Source organism: Myotis myotis, unplaced genomic scaffold, assembly GCF_014108235.1.
Source record: "Myotis myotis isolate mMyoMyo1 unplaced genomic scaffold, mMyoMyo1.p scaffold_m19_p_18, whole genome shotgun sequence".
Lineage (NCBI taxonomy): Eukaryota > Metazoa > Chordata > Mammalia > Chiroptera > Vespertilionidae > Myotis > Myotis myotis.
In genome coordinates this window covers 28,373,272-28,392,263 of record NW_023416322.1, presented here as the reverse complement: position 1 = coordinate 28,392,263, position 18,992 = coordinate 28,373,272, and the positions used below count along the sequence as shown (strand labels likewise).

General features: G+C 60.9%; 2 protein-coding genes across 17 annotated transcripts; both read left to right on the top strand.

Moving 5' to 3' along the window:
- Nucleotides 1-112: 112 nt before the first annotated feature.
- On the top strand, nt 113-10,402 carry ADAM15 (ADAM metallopeptidase domain 15). Of its 15 annotated transcripts, none has more exons than XM_036343230.1 (23): nt 113-287; nt 1,410-1,516; nt 2,133-2,209; nt 2,624-2,702; nt 2,876-2,952; nt 3,044-3,236; nt 3,969-4,034; nt 4,117-4,185; nt 4,264-4,433; nt 4,572-4,656; nt 5,361-5,509; nt 5,593-5,767; nt 6,035-6,127; nt 6,256-6,560; nt 6,649-6,844; nt 7,099-7,176; nt 7,599-7,671; nt 7,879-8,017; nt 8,419-8,488; nt 9,045-9,116; nt 9,524-9,661; nt 9,857-9,981; nt 10,079-10,402. In XM_036343230.1, exons 1-23 carry the CDS (start codon nt 209-211, stop codon nt 10,119-10,121), a joined length of 2,658 nt encoding a protein of 885 aa, XP_036199123.1. In that variant the 5' UTR covers nt 113-208; the 3' UTR covers nt 10,122-10,402. The 15 variants fall into 15 exon arrangements, 14 of the variants coding, with proteins under 14 accessions (XP_036199123.1, XP_036199128.1, XP_036199122.1 ...); XM_036343235.1 differs by lacking the exon at nt 9,524-9,661 and adding an exon at nt 9,203-9,273; XM_036343229.1 differs by having other exon boundaries at nt 9,042-9,116.
- A 902-nt stretch (nt 10,403-11,304) lies between these two features.
- On the top strand, nt 11,305-15,348 carry EFNA4 (ephrin A4). Of its 2 annotated transcripts, none has more exons than XM_036343245.1 (4): nt 11,305-11,623; nt 13,464-13,759; nt 14,153-14,221; nt 14,803-15,348. In XM_036343245.1, the coding sequence occupies exons 1-4, from the start codon at nt 11,511-11,513 to the stop codon at nt 14,850-14,852; spliced, it is 528 nt and encodes a 175-aa protein (XP_036199138.1). In that variant the 5' UTR covers nt 11,305-11,510; the 3' UTR covers nt 14,853-15,348. The 2 variants fall into 2 exon arrangements, with proteins under 2 accessions (XP_036199138.1, XP_036199137.1); XM_036343244.1 differs by having other exon boundaries at nt 11,309-11,623; nt 14,638-15,348.
- The last annotated feature ends 3,644 nt before the right edge of the window (nt 15,349-18,992 follow it).

Here is an 18,992-nt window from a genome sequence, read left to right as displayed (position 1 = left end):
AGAGGGGAGGGGCGGGGCCTGGCGGCGGGAGGGGCGGGGCCGCGGCGGGAGGGGCGGGGCGGGGCCTGGCTCGGGACCCTGTGAGAGGGGAGGGGCGGGGCCTGGCGGCGGCCCGGCGCGGCGCAGTGCGCGAAGCAGACCCGGCCGCCGCTGGACTCGGCGCGCGGCCCGGCACCTGCCGCCCTCGCCGGCCCCGGGCGCCGCTGTCATGCGGCTGGCGCTGCTCTGGGCCCTGGGGCTCCTGGGCGCGGGCAGCCCCCTGCCCTTCCCGTCGCTTCCAGGGACAAGTGAGTGCGGGGCCAGGAGTGGGCCAGGGCAGGACTGGAAAGGGGCGCAGCGAAGTCGGGAGGCATCGGGGGCACAAGGAGACCCAGCGCGGCCGGCCCTCGTCTGCGGTCCTGGGCGAGGGCCGGCGACTGGGCGATGGAGAGGAGAGGAGAGGAAAGGAGGGTCACCCTCGGCACGGTCCCCGCGGACACTCTCGGGCGCTGGTTCCAGCTCCCGGGGCCTGGAGCAGCGCCCCGCCCCTCCGGGAGTGGGTCACTGCGCCCCAGGACTGAGGCCTCGCTCCTTTGGGGCCTGGCCGGCCGTTTCACCCGGGCCAGGGTGCCCAGTGGACACACTCGTAGGGTTGGCGAAGAGGATTCTTGCCGCCGCCACCTAGGCCTGAACGGCCAGGCACCTCTCACTCTGGTGCTGATGCCACCAGAAACCTGGCTGAGCTGGCGGGGGCCCGGGAGACGCCAAAAGAGGGGAGAATTGGCCAGGAAAGAGGCTGGGACACCAACTCCTCCTTGGAACTTTCACTTCCTGCTGCGGTCTTGGGCCGGGGGCCGAGCGGGCAGGCGAGGGTGGAGTGTCCGGAGGAGAGAGGGCCATTGTGTGAGGGGGGGGACCCAGGGAGGAAGCAGAGGCTGTGGGGAGCGGGTGTGCCTAACTGGGCATGAGGGGTGTTTAGGGAGGGCATGGTGGTGTTTGCACTGCTCACCCAGAAATGGGCGTTCCCAGAATCTCCGACGTGAGAAAAGGGGAGGGTGAGTGGGCACCCAGCCACCAGGCTTCCCTCAGTCCTCGTAGGGGGCATTGCTTGGGGGGGAGGGAGATTGGGTGGGAGTGGGAGGGGAGAGGGCCCCTATGAGAACCTGGGATTGGCCTGAGGGCGAGAGGGAGGAGCCACAGGCTGGGCTAGCTCAATTTCTTTGGGGATTTGGGGATGTTGGTGGAATGAAGGCCCACTATTGGAGGAAGCCCCCACCCCCAGTATTCTCCTTTTAAGTCCCAGCACGCAGTTCAGGAGCCCTTCAGGCAGAGAAGGGGCCTTGAAGTACCTGGGAACCAGGGCGGTCCGAGGGCACCAGCTGGGGCTGAGTGTCTCAGCATGCTCTTGGGGTACTCTGGGGACCCTGCAGGTGGCACCAAGGAGGAGCAGGCAATTCCAGAGAAGACCCCGAGTGGGCCCTTGGGACCCCAGATCCTTCAGGACAACCTCACACTCAGCATAGCAGAGGTGCTTCAGGTGAGCCTCTCCGTACCCTCAAGTAAATACCACCCTGTCACCCCCCGAGTCAGGTGCCTCAAGATGAAGCTTGGCTGAAGAGCAGGTGAGTGGACCTCACTGTGGCTCGGCCACCTCTCCCATCACACCCCAGCACCCGGCTTCATTTAGCTCCCTCCCCCTTCTCCACCCATCTGCCTCAGCCCCACCCAGCCCATCCATGGCCACTGGGAAATCCTGAGGTCAAACTTGATTTCTTGGTCTCATTTGTTGGTTTTCTCCATGGAGGGACTTGGAGAGAGAGTCAGGACCTCACCCAGTGCCCTCCCCTTACCCCCAATTCTAAAGCTGAGTCAGAGGAAGGGCTGGGGCCTGCACCGAGTCCTCCACGATGCTTCCTCTCTGGGCAGGAAGCCGAGAAGGGGGCGGCTCAAGATACCTTCTTTGACCTCCCAGCACAACCCCCCAGAACAATGCCCCAGGCCAGACAGGCCTTCCTGACCCCTCCCTTGGGACAGCCCCCCCAATCAGTGATGTAATCATTGGTGCTCTCCTAAGGGCCTGACACTCTCTGGTCAGGGAGAATAGGAATTTTGGTGTAGGGCCAGGGCGGTGACCTGTTCTCTGGTGCCCACAGACCAGCCTGCCTGAGACTTTACGGATCAAATTGGAATTGGATGGTGAGAGTCATATCCTGAAGCTGCTACAGAATAGGTAAAGGCCGGGGTAATAATAATGATAACAATAACATGGCTAACAACTGATATGGCATTTACTGTGTGTTAGGTACTAAGTGCTTGAATTCATATAATCCTCATAACAACCCTACAAGGAGATACAAGTAATGTGTTATTACTGTCCTCGTTTTATACATAAAGAAGTCAAGGCACAGAGAGGTTACATAACTTGCCCGAGCTCACACAGCTAGTGTGTGGTGAAATCCAGGTTGGAACCCGGAAAGCCTGGCAGAATTTGTGGCCCAACCACTATGCTCTGCTGCCTCAGGGGGGAAGCAGGAAGGATGGGGCAATGCCTGGCACCCCGTTAACCCGCTGTCACCTTCAGGCCGCAGGCTGGCCCCGCAGCACCCTGGGAGAGAGCTGATACTGCTCTCCTTTGTCTTCACAGGGAGCTAGTGCCAGGCCACCCAACCCTGGTGTGGTACCAACCTGATGGCACCAGGGTAGTCAGTGAGGGACACACTCTGGTGAGTCGGGCCCTCTTGTGCCCTGTTTCTGGCCTGAGGAAAGGAGGGAGGGGCAGCTGGAGGGGGCCATCCCTGGAGGATGTGGGAAGATGCTACATCTTAACCAACAGGCAAGTCTCCTGGGCTGAAACCCTGGCCTAGCCTGCAAACTGGCGCTCTGTTCTGTGCTGTAGGAGAACTGCTGCTACCAGGGCGGAGTGCAGGGCCATGCAGACTCCTGGGCCTCCGTCTGCACCTGCTCCGGGCTCAGGTACAGTGGGTAGAGTCCACAAAAGTGGGGAGACGGCAGGGCATGAGGCATGGAGCTGAAAAGTTGTCTGACTTCCTGTCTCTTTCTCTAGGGGCCTGGTGATCCTGTCCCCAGAGAAAAGCTACACCCTGGAGCTGAGGCCTGGGGGCCTTCAGGGTCCTCCCGTCGTCTCCCGGATGCAGGATCGCCCCGTGCCGCGCCACACTTGCACCCTGAGCTGGCGTGAACCCGTGTCCACTCAGGCTCCACCAGAGCGCCCCCTGGGACAGCACCAGATCCGCCGGGTAAGGAGGAATGAATGGCAGGAGGGCTGGCCCGGGACCCTCAGAGCAATTTGTCCACAGTAACAACAGCTCCTGCTAATGGAGCAATTTCCACGTGCAGACACTTTATGAACATTATCTCCTTTACGCTTCCCGGCAACCCTGGGAGGTGGGTGCTATTGATAGCTCTATTTTAGTGAGAGATTAAATGACTTGCCCAAGGCCATTCAACTAATAAGTGGTAGATCAAGGATTTAGATGTATGTACTAGACTCCAGCTCCTCATGTCTTATGATCCCACATGTAGAGAGCTCACTTGGATATAGAAAATACGTAGTTACCAATAATAAAGCAATAAAAAACGAGTTTCCTAATTTGTAAAATGGAGATAATAAAACTACGGATCTTATAGGGCTGCTATGAAAATTAAGTGACTCAATATGTAAGTAAAGTGCTTAGAACTGTGCCTGACATATGGTATTTGATGGTGTTGGCTATTATTATTATTATTATTTTAATTTGGGGAAAAAAAAACCATTGAATTTGGAGCCAGAAAAGCAGGGCTCTGCCCCCAGCTTCCTAACCTACTTCTTGGCCTACCTGGGGCAAGTCCCTAGCCTCTCAGGCTCTCAGTGGTTCCTCTGTAAGAGGGGCTCCTCACTGTCCTCCGGGTGGGAGTGGACACAGCTTGGTCAGCCCTGCAGCTCCCGGCAGTGAGCGGCCCGTGTGCCTGAGGCTCCTTCTTGTCCACAGTGGCGGCGGGATGTGGTGACAGAGACCAAGATTATTGAGCTAATGATTGTAGCTGATCATTCGGAGGTGAGCTTGCTGGCCCCTGCTTGTCCTGCCCTGACCCCCACCTGCCCTGCCACCTTTCATGGGTACCTCTCTTAACCCACAGGTCCAGAGGTACCCAGACTTCCAGTACCTGCTGAACCGCACACTGGAAGCGGTCCACCTCCTGGACACGGTGAGTGTCGGGCTGGATGGCATCCTTGCGGCCCCCTAACCGTGAGAACCCCACTCCTGAGCCCCGGCTCTTTTCCAGTTCTTCCGGCCCCTGAATGTACGAGTGGCGCTAGTGGGCCTGGAGGCTTGGACGCATCAAGACCTGATAGAGATCAGCCAAGACCCAGGTGTCACGCTAGACAACTTCCTCCGCTGGCGCCGGACCAACTTACTGCCTCGTTTGCCCCACGACAGTGCCCAGCTGGTGACGTAAGATCCCCAGGCTCAGTCCGTGGGCCAGCTCTGCCCTGACCTGGCCAGTTGTACAGCCCAGCTCCCTACCTGAGGCCCTGAAGCTCTGGCCTCCCCTGGTGTTTGGCCTTGACCTTTGGCTTCTCAATTCCACAGAGCTACTTCATTCTCTGGGCCCATGGTGGGCATGGCCATTCAGAACTCCATCTGTTCTCCTGACTACTCAGGAGGCGTGAACATGGTGAGCTGTTCCCAGGTCTCTTGCCCATTCCCAGTTAAGTCCCTCTTGGTGGTACCATTTATTCACTGGAACCACCTACAAAGTTACCCAACGCCAAGTGATAGGTCTAGAGAGCAGGGCTGCTTCATGTGCCTTCTGCAGTCAGGGCACCCTCGCTGATGGCCAGCTCATCAGTGTACAGAATTCACCTAGGAGGTTTTCCCATTTTGGGGGGGGTAGCTGAGGCCCAAAGAACAGAGGTGATCTCCCTGGACCACACAGTGAGGGAAGGAGAACAGAGCTGAGCTAGAACCCAGGTTTCCCACCCCCCCAGGCCTGGGCTCTCCGACTACTTTATTTATTTATTTACTTACTTATTTATTCTTTCATTCATTTATAACATATTTTTATTGATTTCAGAGAGGAAGGGAGAGGAGAGATAGAAACATCAATGGTGAGAGAGAATCATTTGACTGGCTGCCTCCTGAACACCCCCCACTGGGGACTGAGCCAGCAACCCAGCATATGCCCTGACCGGGAATCGAACCGTGACCTCCTGGTTCGTAGGTTAGTGCTCAACCACTGAGCCACGCTGGCCTGGCTCTCCTCCTACTTTAGAAGCAACTCAGGAGAGAGGCAGTGCCTGCAGAGTGCCCAAGAGGTCAGCTGAGGAGAGAACAGGAGCATTTAGGCTGGTGCTGGACCTGGGATACCCCTTCCCATAGGACCACTCCATAAGCATCCTGGGAGTTGCCTCCTCCATAGCCCATGAGTTGGGCCACAGCCTGGGCCTGGACCATGACCCACCTGGGAACAGCTGCCCCTGTCCAGGCCCAGCCCCAGCCAAGAGCTGCATCATGGAGGCCTCCACAGAGTGAGTAACTGCAGGATGTAGAGGGGATGGGCAGGGGTCAGGGAGTGGTCAACAGCCCCAACCTTCCTTGCTGCCCTTCCCAGCTTCCTGCCCGGCCTGAACTTCAGCAACTGCAGCCGACAGGCCCTGGAGAAGGCCCTCCTGGATGGGATGGGCAGCTGCCTCTTTGAACAGCTGCCCCGCCTGCGCTCCATGGCTACTGTCCGTGGAAATAAGATTGTGGAGCTGAGCAAGCAGTACAACTGTGACTTCCCAGATGTGAGCCCCTCACCCAGAGCCTTGCCCCACTCACTTCTGTGCCCTGGCCCTGGCTCAAGGGCCCCCTCCAAGCCTCCTGAGCCCCTCTCTGGTTCTGAAGGGCTCTCCCACTCCTCTCCCACCTCCCTGTCTGCAGGGACAGCATGTGAGTTGTTGGGCTGGCTCTCACTGGCTGTGGGTGTCTTTGGGTTCGGGCTCTGGGAGGAACTGGAAGTAGCTCAGCGCAGCCTGCTCTGATGCCCAGCCCCTCTGTGCCCTGGCCCACAGGACTGCACCGATCCCTGCTGTGATTACTTCACCTGCCAGCTGAGGCCAGGGGCACAGTGTGCATCCGACGGACCCTGTTGTCACAACTGCCAGGTGGGCACAGACTGGACTCGTCTTCTAGAGCTCATTTGCCAGGGGCCGGAGTGGAGAGAGTCATTCTGACCTCCAGGCCTGGCTGGATTTGCCCGGCACCCACACTGATACTCACTTACCCTCCACAGCTGCGCCCGGCTGGCTGGCAGTGCCGTCCGAAGAGAGGTGACTGTGACTTGCCCGAATTCTGCCCAGGAGACAGCTCCCAGTGCCCTCCTGATACCAGTCTGGGGGATGGCGAGCCGTGTGATGGTGGACAGGCTGTGTGCATGCGAGGGCGTTGTGCTTCCTATGCCCAACAGTGCCAGGCTCTCTGGGGGCCTGGGGCCCAGCCCGCCGCACCCCCATGCCTCCTCACTGCCAATACTCGGGGGGATGCCTTTGGGAGCTGTGGGCGCAGTCCTACTGGCAGCTACCTGTCCTGTGACCCTAGGTAAGTGAGGAAATCAATGGCTCCTCCCCTAGGTTTGTGGGAGCCTTGGCCCACTCCCACAGATCCCATGCCTCCTTCCTCACTCCAGAGATGCCATTTGCGGGCAGCTCCAGTGCCAGGGGGGCATGGCCCAGCCTCTGCTGGGCTCAGCCCGGGATCTGCACTGGGAGATACTAGAAGCCAACGGGACCCACCTGAATTGCAGCTGGGTACACCTGGACCTGGGCAACGACGTGGCCCAGCCCCTCCTGACTCTACCTGGCACAGCCTGTGGCCCTGGCCTGGTGAGCAGCCTGGGTGAGCCAGAGTAAGTGGGGAGGGATAGCATGGTGAGCAGTGCCCAAGCCTCACTGCCCACCCGTGTGAAAGGCACAGATCTGAGGGGAGTTCACATTCTTGTGATTGAGCCAAGTCCTGTCATCCTCTGAGCCTTGGTCTTCCCATCTGAAAAAGCAGGGTGCGGCCTTAGCCGTGTTGGCTTCCAGTGCTGGTAAGTTCTGCAAGAATGTGATCCTTGCTCTTCTTCCCCACTGGGCAGGTGTGCATTGACCGTCGATGCCAGCCTCTGGCTCTCCTGGGAGCACAGGAATGCCGAAGCAAATGCAATGGGCACGGGGTGAGCTGGCGTGGGAATGAGAAAGGGGAGTAGGGAGCCTCCAGGCCTTTGGCAACAGACATCCCTGGTTCTAATCCTTGCTCTACCCCTGCCTAGCTGCATGACCAGGGGCAGGTTACTCACTTCTCTGAGCTCAGTGTCCTCGTCTGTCCAATGGGCAGAGTAATAGTACCCACTTCCTGAGGGACAAGAGAGGAGTCTGAAAGCTTCTAACTTGGTGTCCAGCATCTAGAAGGCACTCACAGTGGTAGTCGATCTAATTTCCTCCAGCATGAAGACTCCCAGAGTGCTGGCTCTCTGCCCCCCCTTAAACCCCTGGCTCACCTGCCAGTTGTGGATATCTGGGATCTTGAAAAAGCTGGGGACAGGGACACACGGCCCCAGAGTGCAGAGCCCCTCATTGTTCAACCTGTTCCTCCTAGGTCTGCGACAGCAACAGGCTCTGCCACTGTGAGGAGGGCTGGGCACCCCCTGACTGCCGTGCCCGGATCCGAGGTAGCAAGGCCTGGGGACAGGGACAGCTGGAGGGCAGAGTGGCTCATCCTTTACCCCTCTCTTTTACCCACCCCTTCACTGCTGGCTCCCTGACTCTCTGTGACCCCTGACCCCCTCACTTTCTCAGCACCTGACTTTACTCCCTGCCCGTTCCTGGGTGTGGAGCTCTCAGCCCTGCTCACCTTCAAACCTGCCTTCACCCCACAGCCTCCAGGTCCCTGACCACAGGGCTGCTCCTCAGCCTCCTGTTGCTGCTGATCTTGGTGCTGCTTGGTGCCAGCTACTGGTACCGTGCCCGCCTGCGCCAGCGACTCTGCCAGCTCAAGGGACCCAGCTGCCAATACAGGTACCAGCCTCCCTGCTCCCAGCTCCCTCCACAGCTCTTTTGAGGACAACAGCCTGGAGCCCTGCCCCTACCCCCTCTGCAGCCCCTGCCACCTGGCTCTGACCCCAAGCCCCTGGGGCCACAACCCACGCACCTCCCTTCCCTCCATGTTCCCTGGAACTCTTCACCTCACACGTAGACTGGTAGACCTGAGTGGGTAAGCTGGGATGCTAGGATCACCTCCCCCAGGAGGCCCTGTGCTGGGAAGTGGGGTTCCCAGGCTGTTCAGCTTCCGCCCCCCACCCATGGGGCCTAAGCCCCACACATGCTCCTCTCAAGGGGCTGCAAAGAGTTAACCCCACTCAAGAGTGGCATACAGGTGGAGAACAGGGCCTGAGGCTGAGCCCTTTCTCCATGCTTAGGGCAGCTCAGCCTGGTCCCCCAGAACGCCCAGGACCCCCGCAGAGGGCCCTGCTGATGCCAGGTGTCAAGGTGAGTCCTGAATGCCAGAGGACAGAGGGCCCCATTTTGGCCTGGCATCCAGCTTGGGCCCAGAGAGACTCACAGCGCCCAAGAGTCCATCAAAGGAGTCAGGGCCAGCCCTTTCCTCCCTCCTGGTTGCAGACTGAGAAACCAAGCCCAGCCTGGAGTCGGGTGGGGCAGTCGCCTAGAGAAGGGTCTGCTGACCTCTGAGCTAACCATGCTGGTGGCTTTGAGACCAAGCTGTGGTCCCTGGAAGGAAAGGGAGGGTGGGACCCAGGATGGCCTTCAGGTCCACCATGTGGAGAGGGCTGGTGAGTGCCCTTCCCTGAGCCCTCTGCACCTGATGACAGAAGTATGTGTGTGGAGGTGGTCTCTGTGCCCACTCTACCACTGGTCACCCCCTCTGCATGCAAAGGAATAACGGCATGCAAACCCCCATTGTCCTGGGGGTCCTAGCTGCCCCTCCCTGGGCACTAACCCTCTCTGCCCACATCTCTCTCTCTCTCTCTCTCTGCTCCCTCCCCCTCCCCACTCTGCCTGTTGGCCCCTCCTGCTATCTCAGCAGCCTAGTGCTCTTGGCTTCCCGGCACCCCCTTCAAGGCCACTGCCTCCTGACCCTGTGCCCAAGAAACTCCAGGTAAATCTGGGCCAGGCCCTGCCCTGGCTCAGGGCAGGCGGGAGGCTTGGTGCCCAACTGCAGTTCTCCTCCCTGTTCCCTGCCAGTGGTGCTCTTCATTAGGGGACCCGGGTGCCCCTCAGCCTTCAGACACTCTGAGCCCCAGAAGCAGCAAAGGGTGAGCCTCCTGCCTTGGTTTCTACCACCATCTGGTGGTTAGTGGCGGGACTGCAGCGGGCCAGGGACAGCACGGTGACCATACCTTCCCCCCCAGACATCTGCTGGCATGCACCTGAGCCCTGTGCGCATGTCCCGCCGCTCCTGCCCTCTGGCTGTTGTGCATGTCGATCTGAACCCCGTGGGAGCACCTCTGCATGCTCACTGCCCCTCAATGTGCTCTCACAGCCACTGCCCCTCTCTCTGTTCAGGCTGCGCTGGCTGGCCGACCTAATCCCCCCGCCCGCCCTCTGCCCGCTGACCCGGTGGTGAGGCACCCGAAGGTAACAGTGGGGGGAGAGAAGGTCACAGCCTTTGCCACCATCCGGGCTGTGGTGGTTGTGGCCGTGGTGAGATCTCCCCTCTGTGCTGAGGCACATACCCCACTGGTACTCTTATGGTGACAGATGGAAACAGAGATGACCTCTGGTGCTCCCCCCTCCCCAACAGCTGGTGTTTCCCAGCACCAGTACATTGGGGGGGGGGGGGGGATGCCAACACGACAGCCCCTCCCAAGCCTGTGTCCTACCTTCTCTCTTTCTCAGTCTCCGGGGCCTGCCAAGCCCCCACCCCCCAAGAAGCCACTCCCTGCAGACCCCCAGGGCCTGTGTCCTTCAAGTGACCAGCCTGGTCCAGGAGCTGGAATCCCGCCCCTAGTGGTACCTTCCAGGTGGGCAAGGAGGGTCGCTGAAAATGGGGGGTGGGCAGGGCCAATGGTCTGGGAAAAGGGGACCTCTGACCTTGTTTCTCTGCTTCCGGCACCCCAGGCCTGCACCGCCGCCCCCAGCTATGTCCTCCCTCTACCTCTGACCTCTTCTGAAGTTCCACCTGCCTCCAACCCAGCTTAAGACTTAAAGAGGCGTGGGCCGGTCCCCTGCAGCACCCCTCCACACACCCCGCGGTGATGGAAGGAGCCAGAGCCTGGATGCCAAGGAGCAGGCCTCTTAAGACACCCCACGAGCTGTCGAGCTGCGCCCTGGGGACCTGCGCACGCAGTTGCAGATGGGGGGTAGGCAGATCTGGGCGCTGGGCCTGGCTGAGGGAGGTGCGCACAGTCTCTGCTCGGTTGTAATAAACGGAAGATTTTAGGAGCTGGCCTCGGAGTTTGTCTGCTCAGGGAAGTCCGGGTCGCCCCCGCTGCGGTTCGTCTGGCCGCCAGGGGACGCTGTCGCCTCAGACGAAGACTGGATGGGGAGCACGAGAGTCCCAGGCCGGAGCAGCTGGCGTCCCCCGGGGGCCCGCAGCTTGTTTCTGCCCAGCTTGGGGCGGCTCTCTGCACAATCTATTGCCAAAGAGAATTGTACGCCCTTCGCTATCCCCAGTCGCCAAGCCCTCGCCCCCAACGCCTGGGGGCGACCATCCGACCAAGCAGCCAAGCGGTGGAACCTGCCGTCTCCACCCTCGGACTGGTGGCTGGGAAAAGTGGCTCTGGCTGGTGTGCTCAGAGCCCTGGAGCCGGGGTGGAGCCCGGCAGCGGCTCCCACGATCCCAAGGCCACGCACCTGCCTCCTCCCCCGCCCCCACCTGAGGGCTCGGGAACAAAGGTGCTTTGTACAAGCCGCAACCACCTCGTTAATTCGTCTTCAGGACCGGGCTGCGTGGGCCCCCAGCCCAGAAGGAAGGTGTGGGGCGGGAAGGGACAGGCGCCCACCCCAAGGTGGGCACCGAGCTCCCCACTGAAAGCTGGTGGGGGGCAGGCGGTTGCCCCTTCCCCCGGCGCTATCCCTACTGTGCAGAGAACACAGGGCGATGGGGGAGGTGGCTGGACAGGCTTCTCGGGTCCTGGCTCGGGCCTCCCTTTACTTTCTGGGCAGAGGGCGTGTGCCCCGTTTAAATCTCCAAACTCCCGATAACGCCTTCTGCCTGGCACTAGCGCGGACCCGAAGGACACGGCCTCCTGGATAACCCTCCTGGGTAGTGGGAGCCGCCCCTCCCGCCCCTCCCGCGCCTCCCGCGCCCTCGCCAGGCGGTCCAGCCTCCGCGGGAGCCCGGCTAACCTGGCGCTGGTAACGGGCTCGCAGGGGGTTAACCGGAGCTGGCGCTGAGCGCAGAGGCGGAGACGCGCTCCCATTGGTGGAAAGTTGTGCAGGGGCGTGGTCTGTGAGGCCCGCATCCCCCCGCCCCTCCACTTTGTACCTTTCTGGCGGCCGGAGCGAAGTGGGCCGGGCCGAACCAGACCAGACCGGACCGCGGGGGGCGATGCGGCTGCTGCCCCTGCTGCAGGCTGTCCTCTGGGCCGCGCTGCTCGGCTCCCCGCTGCACGGGGGCTCCGGCCTCCGCCACGACTTCTACTGGAACTCCAGCAACCCCAGGTAGCCGGGCCGAACCCGGGCAGCGCCGCCGGGCCGGGCGCTCCGGGGCTGGGCGCGCGTCCGCCCGACTCGCCCTGCGCGCCGCGCCGCGCCGCCCGCACCCGGCCGCGCGCCGGGACTCCTTTGTTTGAGTCGACGGGGGAGGGGGGAGGGGCGAGGCGTGCCCGGGTCTCCCGCGACCCGCACGTGTGGGGGGACGCGTAGAGAACCCCAGCCCCAATAACGGCGGGGAGGCTCCTGGAGCCGGGCTGAGGGGCCTTGGCCTGTTCTCCGGGCCCCGCCCCCCTCGCTGCTCTTCTGGGGACTCCCCGGCCCCCCCCCAGCCTGGAAGGGGGCTTTCCTTCCTCTGGAGAGAGAGAGTGAGTTACTCTCCTGCTCGCCGGGCCTGCCCTCCGACGCTCTCCCTGATTCCTGATCTCTCCTGTGGCATCTCTGCTTTCATCGCGGTCCTTATCCCTCCTAGTTCCCTCCAGGCTCGGCCCTGCCCTTCTAGCCGAGTCGCCTTTGGGTGAATCACCTTTGGGTGAATCCCTGTGTCCATACCCCTCCCCAGTTCCCCTGCCTCTCTCCGCTCTCTCCATCTGCTTGAGACCAATTGTGACTCTGTGTCCATTCACTCACTCACATTTACTGTGTGCGGGGACCTGGGCTCGGGGGCCAGGGATTAGAAAGAGAAGATGAGACTGTGTCCTCCCAGAGCCCAAAGACCCCCTGGGGAGGGCAGGCGCCAGGACAGGTCATTCTAATGCCAATACCATATGATAAGCGCTATTGTTGTCTTCCACCTCGGAATTCCTCTCTCTGGTTCCAGACCAGTGCCTCTGAGTCACTTAGAGGACTTGTTAAAAATCCAGGTCCTAGCCCCCAACGCTGAGGTTTCTGGCTCCTTCACTCAATTCACAAATATCTATGGAGCGCAGGCCTTGTGCAGGACACTTGTCCAGGCACTCAGGACCCGGTGAAAGGAAACATACACAGGCCTGACGTGTGCTCCAGTGGGTCTAAGCTGAGCCCAGGAACCTGCGTTTCTAATCAGAACTCCTGGTCCTGGTGGTCCTTGGACCACCCACTGAGGGGCAGCTGGAGGCCTTTCCTACACCAGGCTGGGTTGTGTGTCAGTGTGGTCGGGAGGGGGCGTGGTTCGTGCTGTATTGGATGCTGTGGGGGGGGCGGTGTGTCCCAGTCCTTCCCACCTGCACTGGCTCCCCCAGGCAGCTCCCAAGAGGTGGGGAAGGGAGTCCTGAGGAGGCTGAAGATTGGGTGATATGTGCTGGGGGCTCCCCTCCATGTCTGGAACCTGGGAAAAAAAAAAAGAGGGAGGCACCCACCATCCACTCCGCCAATGGCATTCTTCTTTGCATTGGATTGAGAGCTCAAGGACAGTCTCCCTCGCTGTGCATCTTTTAAAGGGGATACTGCTCCCAGTCTCCATCCCCGTGGCTGCCCTGTGGGCCCGATCTCTACCCCTTGCCTCTGTTCCAGCTCCTTCGCAGCAGCCGTCCAGCTAACAGTTATGAGGCACAGTGCTGGGCCAGGCCCTGGCTGGGCACTGGGCCGGAGAGATGGTGGCAGCTCCAACACCAAAGGCAGGGTGTGGTGAGAGGCCTTCTCACGTTGGAGCCGCGTGGTCGTGAGCCCTGCAGCCCTTAACCTCTGCACCTGGGCACCTGTCGCTCATCTATTGCTCGCACCCTCTTTGTCCCTCAGAAGTTGTCAGTCTGGAGAACTCCGGCCTCTCCAGACGGCAGGGCAGAGGCTGGCAGAGACCCCTGGGAAGGATGTCCCTGACCGTTGTGCCCCACCATGACCCCCTCAGCCCATGCCTACCTTGTGTCTGCAGGCTGCTTCGAGGAGACGCTGTGGTGGAGCTGGGCCTCAACGACTACCTGGACATCTTCTGCCCTCACTATGAGGGCCCGGGGCCCCCCGAGGGCCCTGAGACGTTTGCTTTGTACATGGTGGACTGGTCGGGCTATGAGGCCTGCCAGGCACAAGGGCCAGGCGCCTTCAAGCGCTGGGAGTGCTCCCTCCCCTTCGCTCCCTTTGGCCCTGTTAAATTCTCGGAGAAGATTCAGCGCTTCACACCCTTCTCCCTTGGCTTCGAATTTTTGCCTGGAGAGACCTACTACTACATCTGTGAGTGAGGAAGGGCACACTGGCGCCTCTTGGGGGAGGGTGGAAGCGGTACCTGACTGCCACCAGTCAAGGTGTGCAGGAGGGATGGGCCTGGGAATGGAGACCAGACCTGGGACGGGGGAGGCAGGAGGGGCTGTGGTCAGAGAGGGGGGCTGGAGGGGCCCTGAGTCCAGGACTGAGGGGGCACCTAGAGTGAGTCTATAGAGAGGAGGAGGAGGAGCAGGAGGAGGAAGAGCTAGGAAAGGGGCTGAGGGGACGAGCAGCAGCCATGAATGGGGCCTGGCACCTGGATGGGGCCCAGAGGGAAGGGAAAGCTTTCCAGGAACTGCAGAGAGGAGAACTTGGGAGGGTCTGCAAACCAGCCTGTGCTAACTTTTTCCTCCCACCAACCAGCGGTGCCGACGCCCGGGAGTTCTGGCCAGTGTTTGAGGCTCCAGGTGTCTGTCTGCTGCAAGGAGAGCAGTAAGTGGGTTGGGGCACGGGGAGCAGCCCTCTGGCGGGGGGGCCCTTCTGGGAAGGAGGGAAGGCATGGGGAGAGCCTGGGAGGCTTGGAGGGGTTCAGGGAGGGCTGTAAGCTCTGGCCCCTCTCCCCTGTGCAGCCTGTGGGAGCTCCCACTGCAGTCTGTGTGCTGGGTCAGCAGAAATCACATCTCCGGGGGCCAGGCCTTCGAAAGCTTTAGCTGAGCTGGTGGTCTGCACTGGCAATCTGGGGGAGACTCGGGAGCTGGGTTTTGGAGAGGACAAGGTGGTCGGTTATGGGGAGGGAGTGGCTGATCGGAAAGGTCCTGGAGAACAGGGTGGGAGCGAACAGCTAACGGGGAGAGTGAAAGGAGGGTGCTGGAATGGAGGACACATCGGTGCCACCCTCCCCCTCGCAGAGCCTGAGTCAGCTCATCCTGTTGGGAGCCCTGGAGAGAGTGGCACATCGGGGTGGCAAGGCGGGGGCACCCCCAGCCCCCTCTGTCTCTTGCCGCTGCTGCTGCTCCCAATCCTTCGTCTCCTGCGAGTTCTCTGAGCCGAGTGGACCTTTCCTGACACCCCAGGAGCCAGAGCCCCCCCAAGACGCCCTGGAGCAGGAGCCCCTGCCGCCTGAGCTAGGAGTGCCACGCCCGACAGACAAGGTGGAGGCGTGAGGAGGGAAGCCAGAGGGTCCGAGGTGACCCCTGCGGTGCTGGCCCCCTCGTCCCAGGCTGAAGAGGAGCCACGGGGGAGCTGCCGGCCGCCTTGGGCATCTGGAACCAAGGCCAGCTAAGCCCAGGTCTCCTCAGCTGCTTTGAGAGCCTTTCCATCTCCCAGGAAGACTGGAATTTGGTGGGATTGAAGCCTTGGGCCTGCTGGGGGCCAAGACGAAGAGCTGGGGCAGGTGGACTGAAGGACCAGGGCAAGGAAGCCGCCCAGACCTGCCATCTGTGCCCAGTGCCCTGTGGACCCTGCCTGAGGGCAGCGCCTTTCCCTTCCAGGGGGCCACTCACTTGTCTTCCGTGAAGACAGACTTGCCACGAGGCTGAATTTCATACCAGTTTGTATTTTTATAAGTTTCTGGACCAAACCCTCAATAAACCACCCATCTTTTTTGTTGCTCTCCTCAACCTTCTGCCCCCTGGCCCCTTCCTTGACACCAGGACTCCCTGCGGCCTCTGCTCTCAGCGTGGCTTGGCCTGACCTCCCTGCCAGCTGTGCCCAGGCCATCCATGCCAGGCCTCGGTGGGCACCCCTCTGGGCAATGTGCAGTGGGCGCCAGCAGCAGCTGTGGAGCTTGGCACCCTCGCCCACCCCCCTGAGCCGGCTTCCTGTGCTGAGGAGAGGGTGGATGCTCCCGACAGCCCACCCACTTGGGGCACTGCCCAAACTGCGGGACCAGGCCATGCCACAGGAAGAGGCACCTTGGGTTTCAGCGCTTGGGTCCCTGAGAGCTGAGCGTCTCTCTCCCTCCCAAGGGCAGCCTGGGCGGTGCCTGGCCTAGAACCGGGAAGGTGGGGTCGGATCAAAGCCTCCATCCCCAGCGGCCTCTTTGTTCTTCGCTTTTATAAGGAGGGAGGGGGTGGGCCAAGGAGGGAGGGCCCCCTTTGCTCTCAGCCCCACACTCTCCTGCCTCTGCAGACAAGGCTGTGATCCCCCAAACCCATCCGGGGCGCTCTTTCTGAATGATGTCCTGGGTGGCGCGAGGGGAAAGGAGAAAGGACCCTCCCCACACACAAGCTGTGTTCTACCGCCCCGTGCCCCACAGCCTCCCCGGCCCGCCTGGCACTGAGCCCGGATCGATAGGTGGATGTTGTGCTCATTAGCTCCGCGGCTGCGGCAGCGAGAGGCAGAGTGTGAACACCCGCGTGGGGTGGGGTGGGGTGGGGTGGGGTGGGGTGGGGTGGGGTAGGGATGCTGGAGGGCCAGAGACTGACAGATTGAAATGCTGGGGATTGCGACACCCCCCCCCCCTCCCCGCACCTAGGTCAGACCCGGTCCCTCTCAGTTCATTCCATTGCTCTGGCTGAGGCCTGGGATGGAGGACGGCAGCGCCGGGGAGCAGACTCCAGTCGACCCCTTCCCCCATTGGAGGCCCCTTTCAGAAAATGCCTGTCTGTGGGTGCGAGTGCCTGGGTAGGCAGCATCAGGGCCTCATCTCAAACCATCTTTGGGGGGGGGGGGGGAGCGGACGTGCAATCTGGGCTGATGGCTGTCTTGTGATCCTGGGTTCGAGTTCCGTCTACCGTCATCCAGAATGTATGTCTCTATGTCGCCACGTCATCCGACTGTACTACCTCCACCCTCTCCAGGGAAACCATGGGTGGGGCAGGCGGGGCAACTGGTTAGTAGCCCCTGCACTGCCCTGAGAACTGAGGGGTCTCGCTCAGCTGCCAACTGTCCCGGACACCCCCCCTTAGCAGACCGAGGGACACCCCCTGTTAGCAGACCGAGGGACAGCCCCTCTTAGCAGACCGACCGGGCGCGCTGGCTCTAAGGACGCAGGTGCGAGAGACCCCGGCCCAGCGGGCTCTGACCTCCCCCCTCCCCGCCCTCCCTGTCACACTTGACACAGACACACGCCCTCGCCGGCCGCCCAACGCCCTGCAGGTGCGAGGGCGACACCTCGGCAGCTGAGCACTTGTGGGGGGTGCGGGGGGCGGAGTCGCCAACTCAGGCCCGCCGGCCGCCGGCCTCCAGCCCAGCCGGCCTCCCGCCCCTCACGGTCCGCCCAGCCGGCCCGGATTCCGTCCCGGGGCCAGTCCCCACGGAAAGCGAGAGCCAAGTCGGCTCCCGGGGCGAGCGGGGCTGAAGGCGCGGGCGGTCTTCCGGTACAGCCCTCCCTCCCTCCCCATGAGAAGTCCTCCAGGCGTGTTCCGGGCGCGGTTCCAGGAGGCTTGGGCAGCTCTGCAAGTTTTGGGGCGTCACCGATCTCCCCTAAACTCAGCGGCGCTAGACGGCAGAGGGTGAGGCCCTCAATTTGCTGGGCCTGCCCTGCTCTCCCAAACATGCGAAAACTCCACTCACCTTTGCTCACTCTCTGCCCGGAACAGCCTGGAAGCCGAGTCTCTGCGACCGGATCCGCTCCATTCTTTACGGGGCGGGGGTGGGGGCCGCGGGGGGGGGGGGGTGTGCAAATCTCCCTTCACGCAAAACCCTTTCAGGCCTTTTTGTGACCCATCCCTTTTCCCCCCCTTTTTCATTCATTCGGCAGATTGTGAGCTCGCAGCACGCCCTTCTATCAGTAGGCCACACCAGTCATGGGGGATCCCCCAGCCCTGACGCAGCTGGAGAGGGGCACTACGGCTTCCAAATAACCAGTAGAACTCGGGGGCCTGGGACATGAGGTCATCAGCAGTGACGCCCATTGGTTCAGGCCTGGACGTGGGAGGGGTCCCCATAGCAACCGACGGTGCGTCCGAGCACTACCTGGAGAGTGGTTAGCGCTGGAGTTCCATTGGCATCTTGGTGGTGCTCGGGTTGGGGGCGGGGAGGCAGGGGTGGAGCCCAGCTTCCCAGGTCCTGCGGCTCTAGCCCAACCAAGCTCTCAACTTCCTGGAGGTCCTTTTTCTCACTCAAAGTGATGGTCAGTGCCACTTCAGCCAGGGATTTTAGGAGAGGGTACTGGCAACAGCGCTGGGGTCCTGGGTGCAGAGCTGCTGCCACTGGGAATGTTAATTCTGAGATCCTCGTGTTCATCTGCATATCGTCTGCATCTCATTTGCATTCTCTTCATTTAAGGTCAAATTGGGCAGACATCTCCGAGTTCTGAGCCCCGTGGCTGTGTTTCTCTGTCGCTGTCTGTATCCCAAATCCACCCCTTGGTGTTCTCTCTCAGTTGTCCAGTTCCTTACCCGACCCCTCTTCCCAGCCTCCTGCATCTCCTGAAGTGGGAGGGGGCACAGCCTAGCTAAAGGAGAAAGGACAAGAAGCCTGACTCCCCCTCTGAATGTTTGGTGACAGATGGGGAGGACTGGTCTGTACTGCCTAGAGACTAAATTGGCAAAGCAAATGGTGGGGGGAGGTGCCCCCGACTGGGTTGAGGATCTCCAGGGCCAAATAATGCACACACCTGGCAGGGCGCTGGAACAGGGGATGCCTGCTTCCAGCCAGGGGCAGGCCTGCCCACCGGTCTGGTGCCAGGGCAGCTTCCTTCCTCCAATTAAACCCTAATGAGGTGTCATTAACCCTTACCTTGCCTGCCAGCCCTCGGCCGAACTCAAATTCATGGTCTTGCATTGAATGAAGAGGGAGAAAGATGGGGCCTCTGAGGAAGCAGAGAGGCAGTAAGATCAGGGACTAAGAGAAAAGAAGGTGGGGCCAGAGGCCTGAGTAGCATGCACTTGGTATCCACTGTGCTTCTGAGGGGTTGGGGGGGGGGGATACCACCGTCTGGATGCATTTATTCCTCTGTTCATCAATTCAGCAATTATTCATTAAGCACCTCCCCTACTCCTACTAACTAAATACCAAGCTACATGCTTAGATGCTGAGGAAAACACTTGCACAAGACAAGATTTCTTCCCTTAGGAAGCCTTCAGATTACGGGAGAAGACAAACTGGCTAACAAATAATTATAATGCCAAGTGCAAGTCTATTCTAGAGCCATGTACAAAGTGCTGCGATAACGCAGGGAAATAGGCTGTCAGAGCAGGCTTGGGTTTTGAAGGACAACGTTTATGGTAGGGAGGGGATGTGCCCTCGACTCAGTGTGAGTCCGTGCCTAGCTGTGTTTTCAGGACCGCTGGCGTCTGCCTCCCAGAGCTGTGTGTGT

What these genes read in the sequence shown, in the direction of transcription:
- EFNA4 (XM_036343244.1), top strand. Translation starts at nt 11,511, where the DNA reads ATGCGGCTGCTGCCCCTGCTGCAGGCTGTCCTCTGGGCCGCGCTGCTC. An exon ending in AGAGACCTACTACTACATCT is followed by an intron (nt 13,760 to 14,152) that starts GTGAGTGAGGAA and finishes CCCACCAACCAG; the next exon opens with CGGTGCCGACGCCCGGGAGT. An exon ending in TGTCTGCTGCAAGGAGAGCA is followed by an intron (nt 14,222 to 14,637) that starts GTAAGTGGGTTG and finishes TCCCCCTCGCAG; the next exon opens with AGCCTGAGTCAGCTCATCCT.
- ADAM15 (XM_036343229.1), top strand. Translation starts at nt 209, where the DNA reads ATGCGGCTGGCGCTGCTCTGGGCCCTGGGGCTCCTGGGCGCGGGCAGC. An exon ending in CCCGTCGCTTCCAGGGACAA is followed by an intron (nt 288 to 1,409) that starts GTGAGTGCGGGG and finishes GGGACCCTGCAG; the next exon opens with GTGGCACCAAGGAGGAGCAG. An exon ending in TACCTGTCCTGTGACCCTAG is followed by an intron (nt 6,561 to 6,648) that starts GTAAGTGAGGAA and finishes TCCTCACTCCAG; the next exon opens with AGATGCCATTTGCGGGCAGC.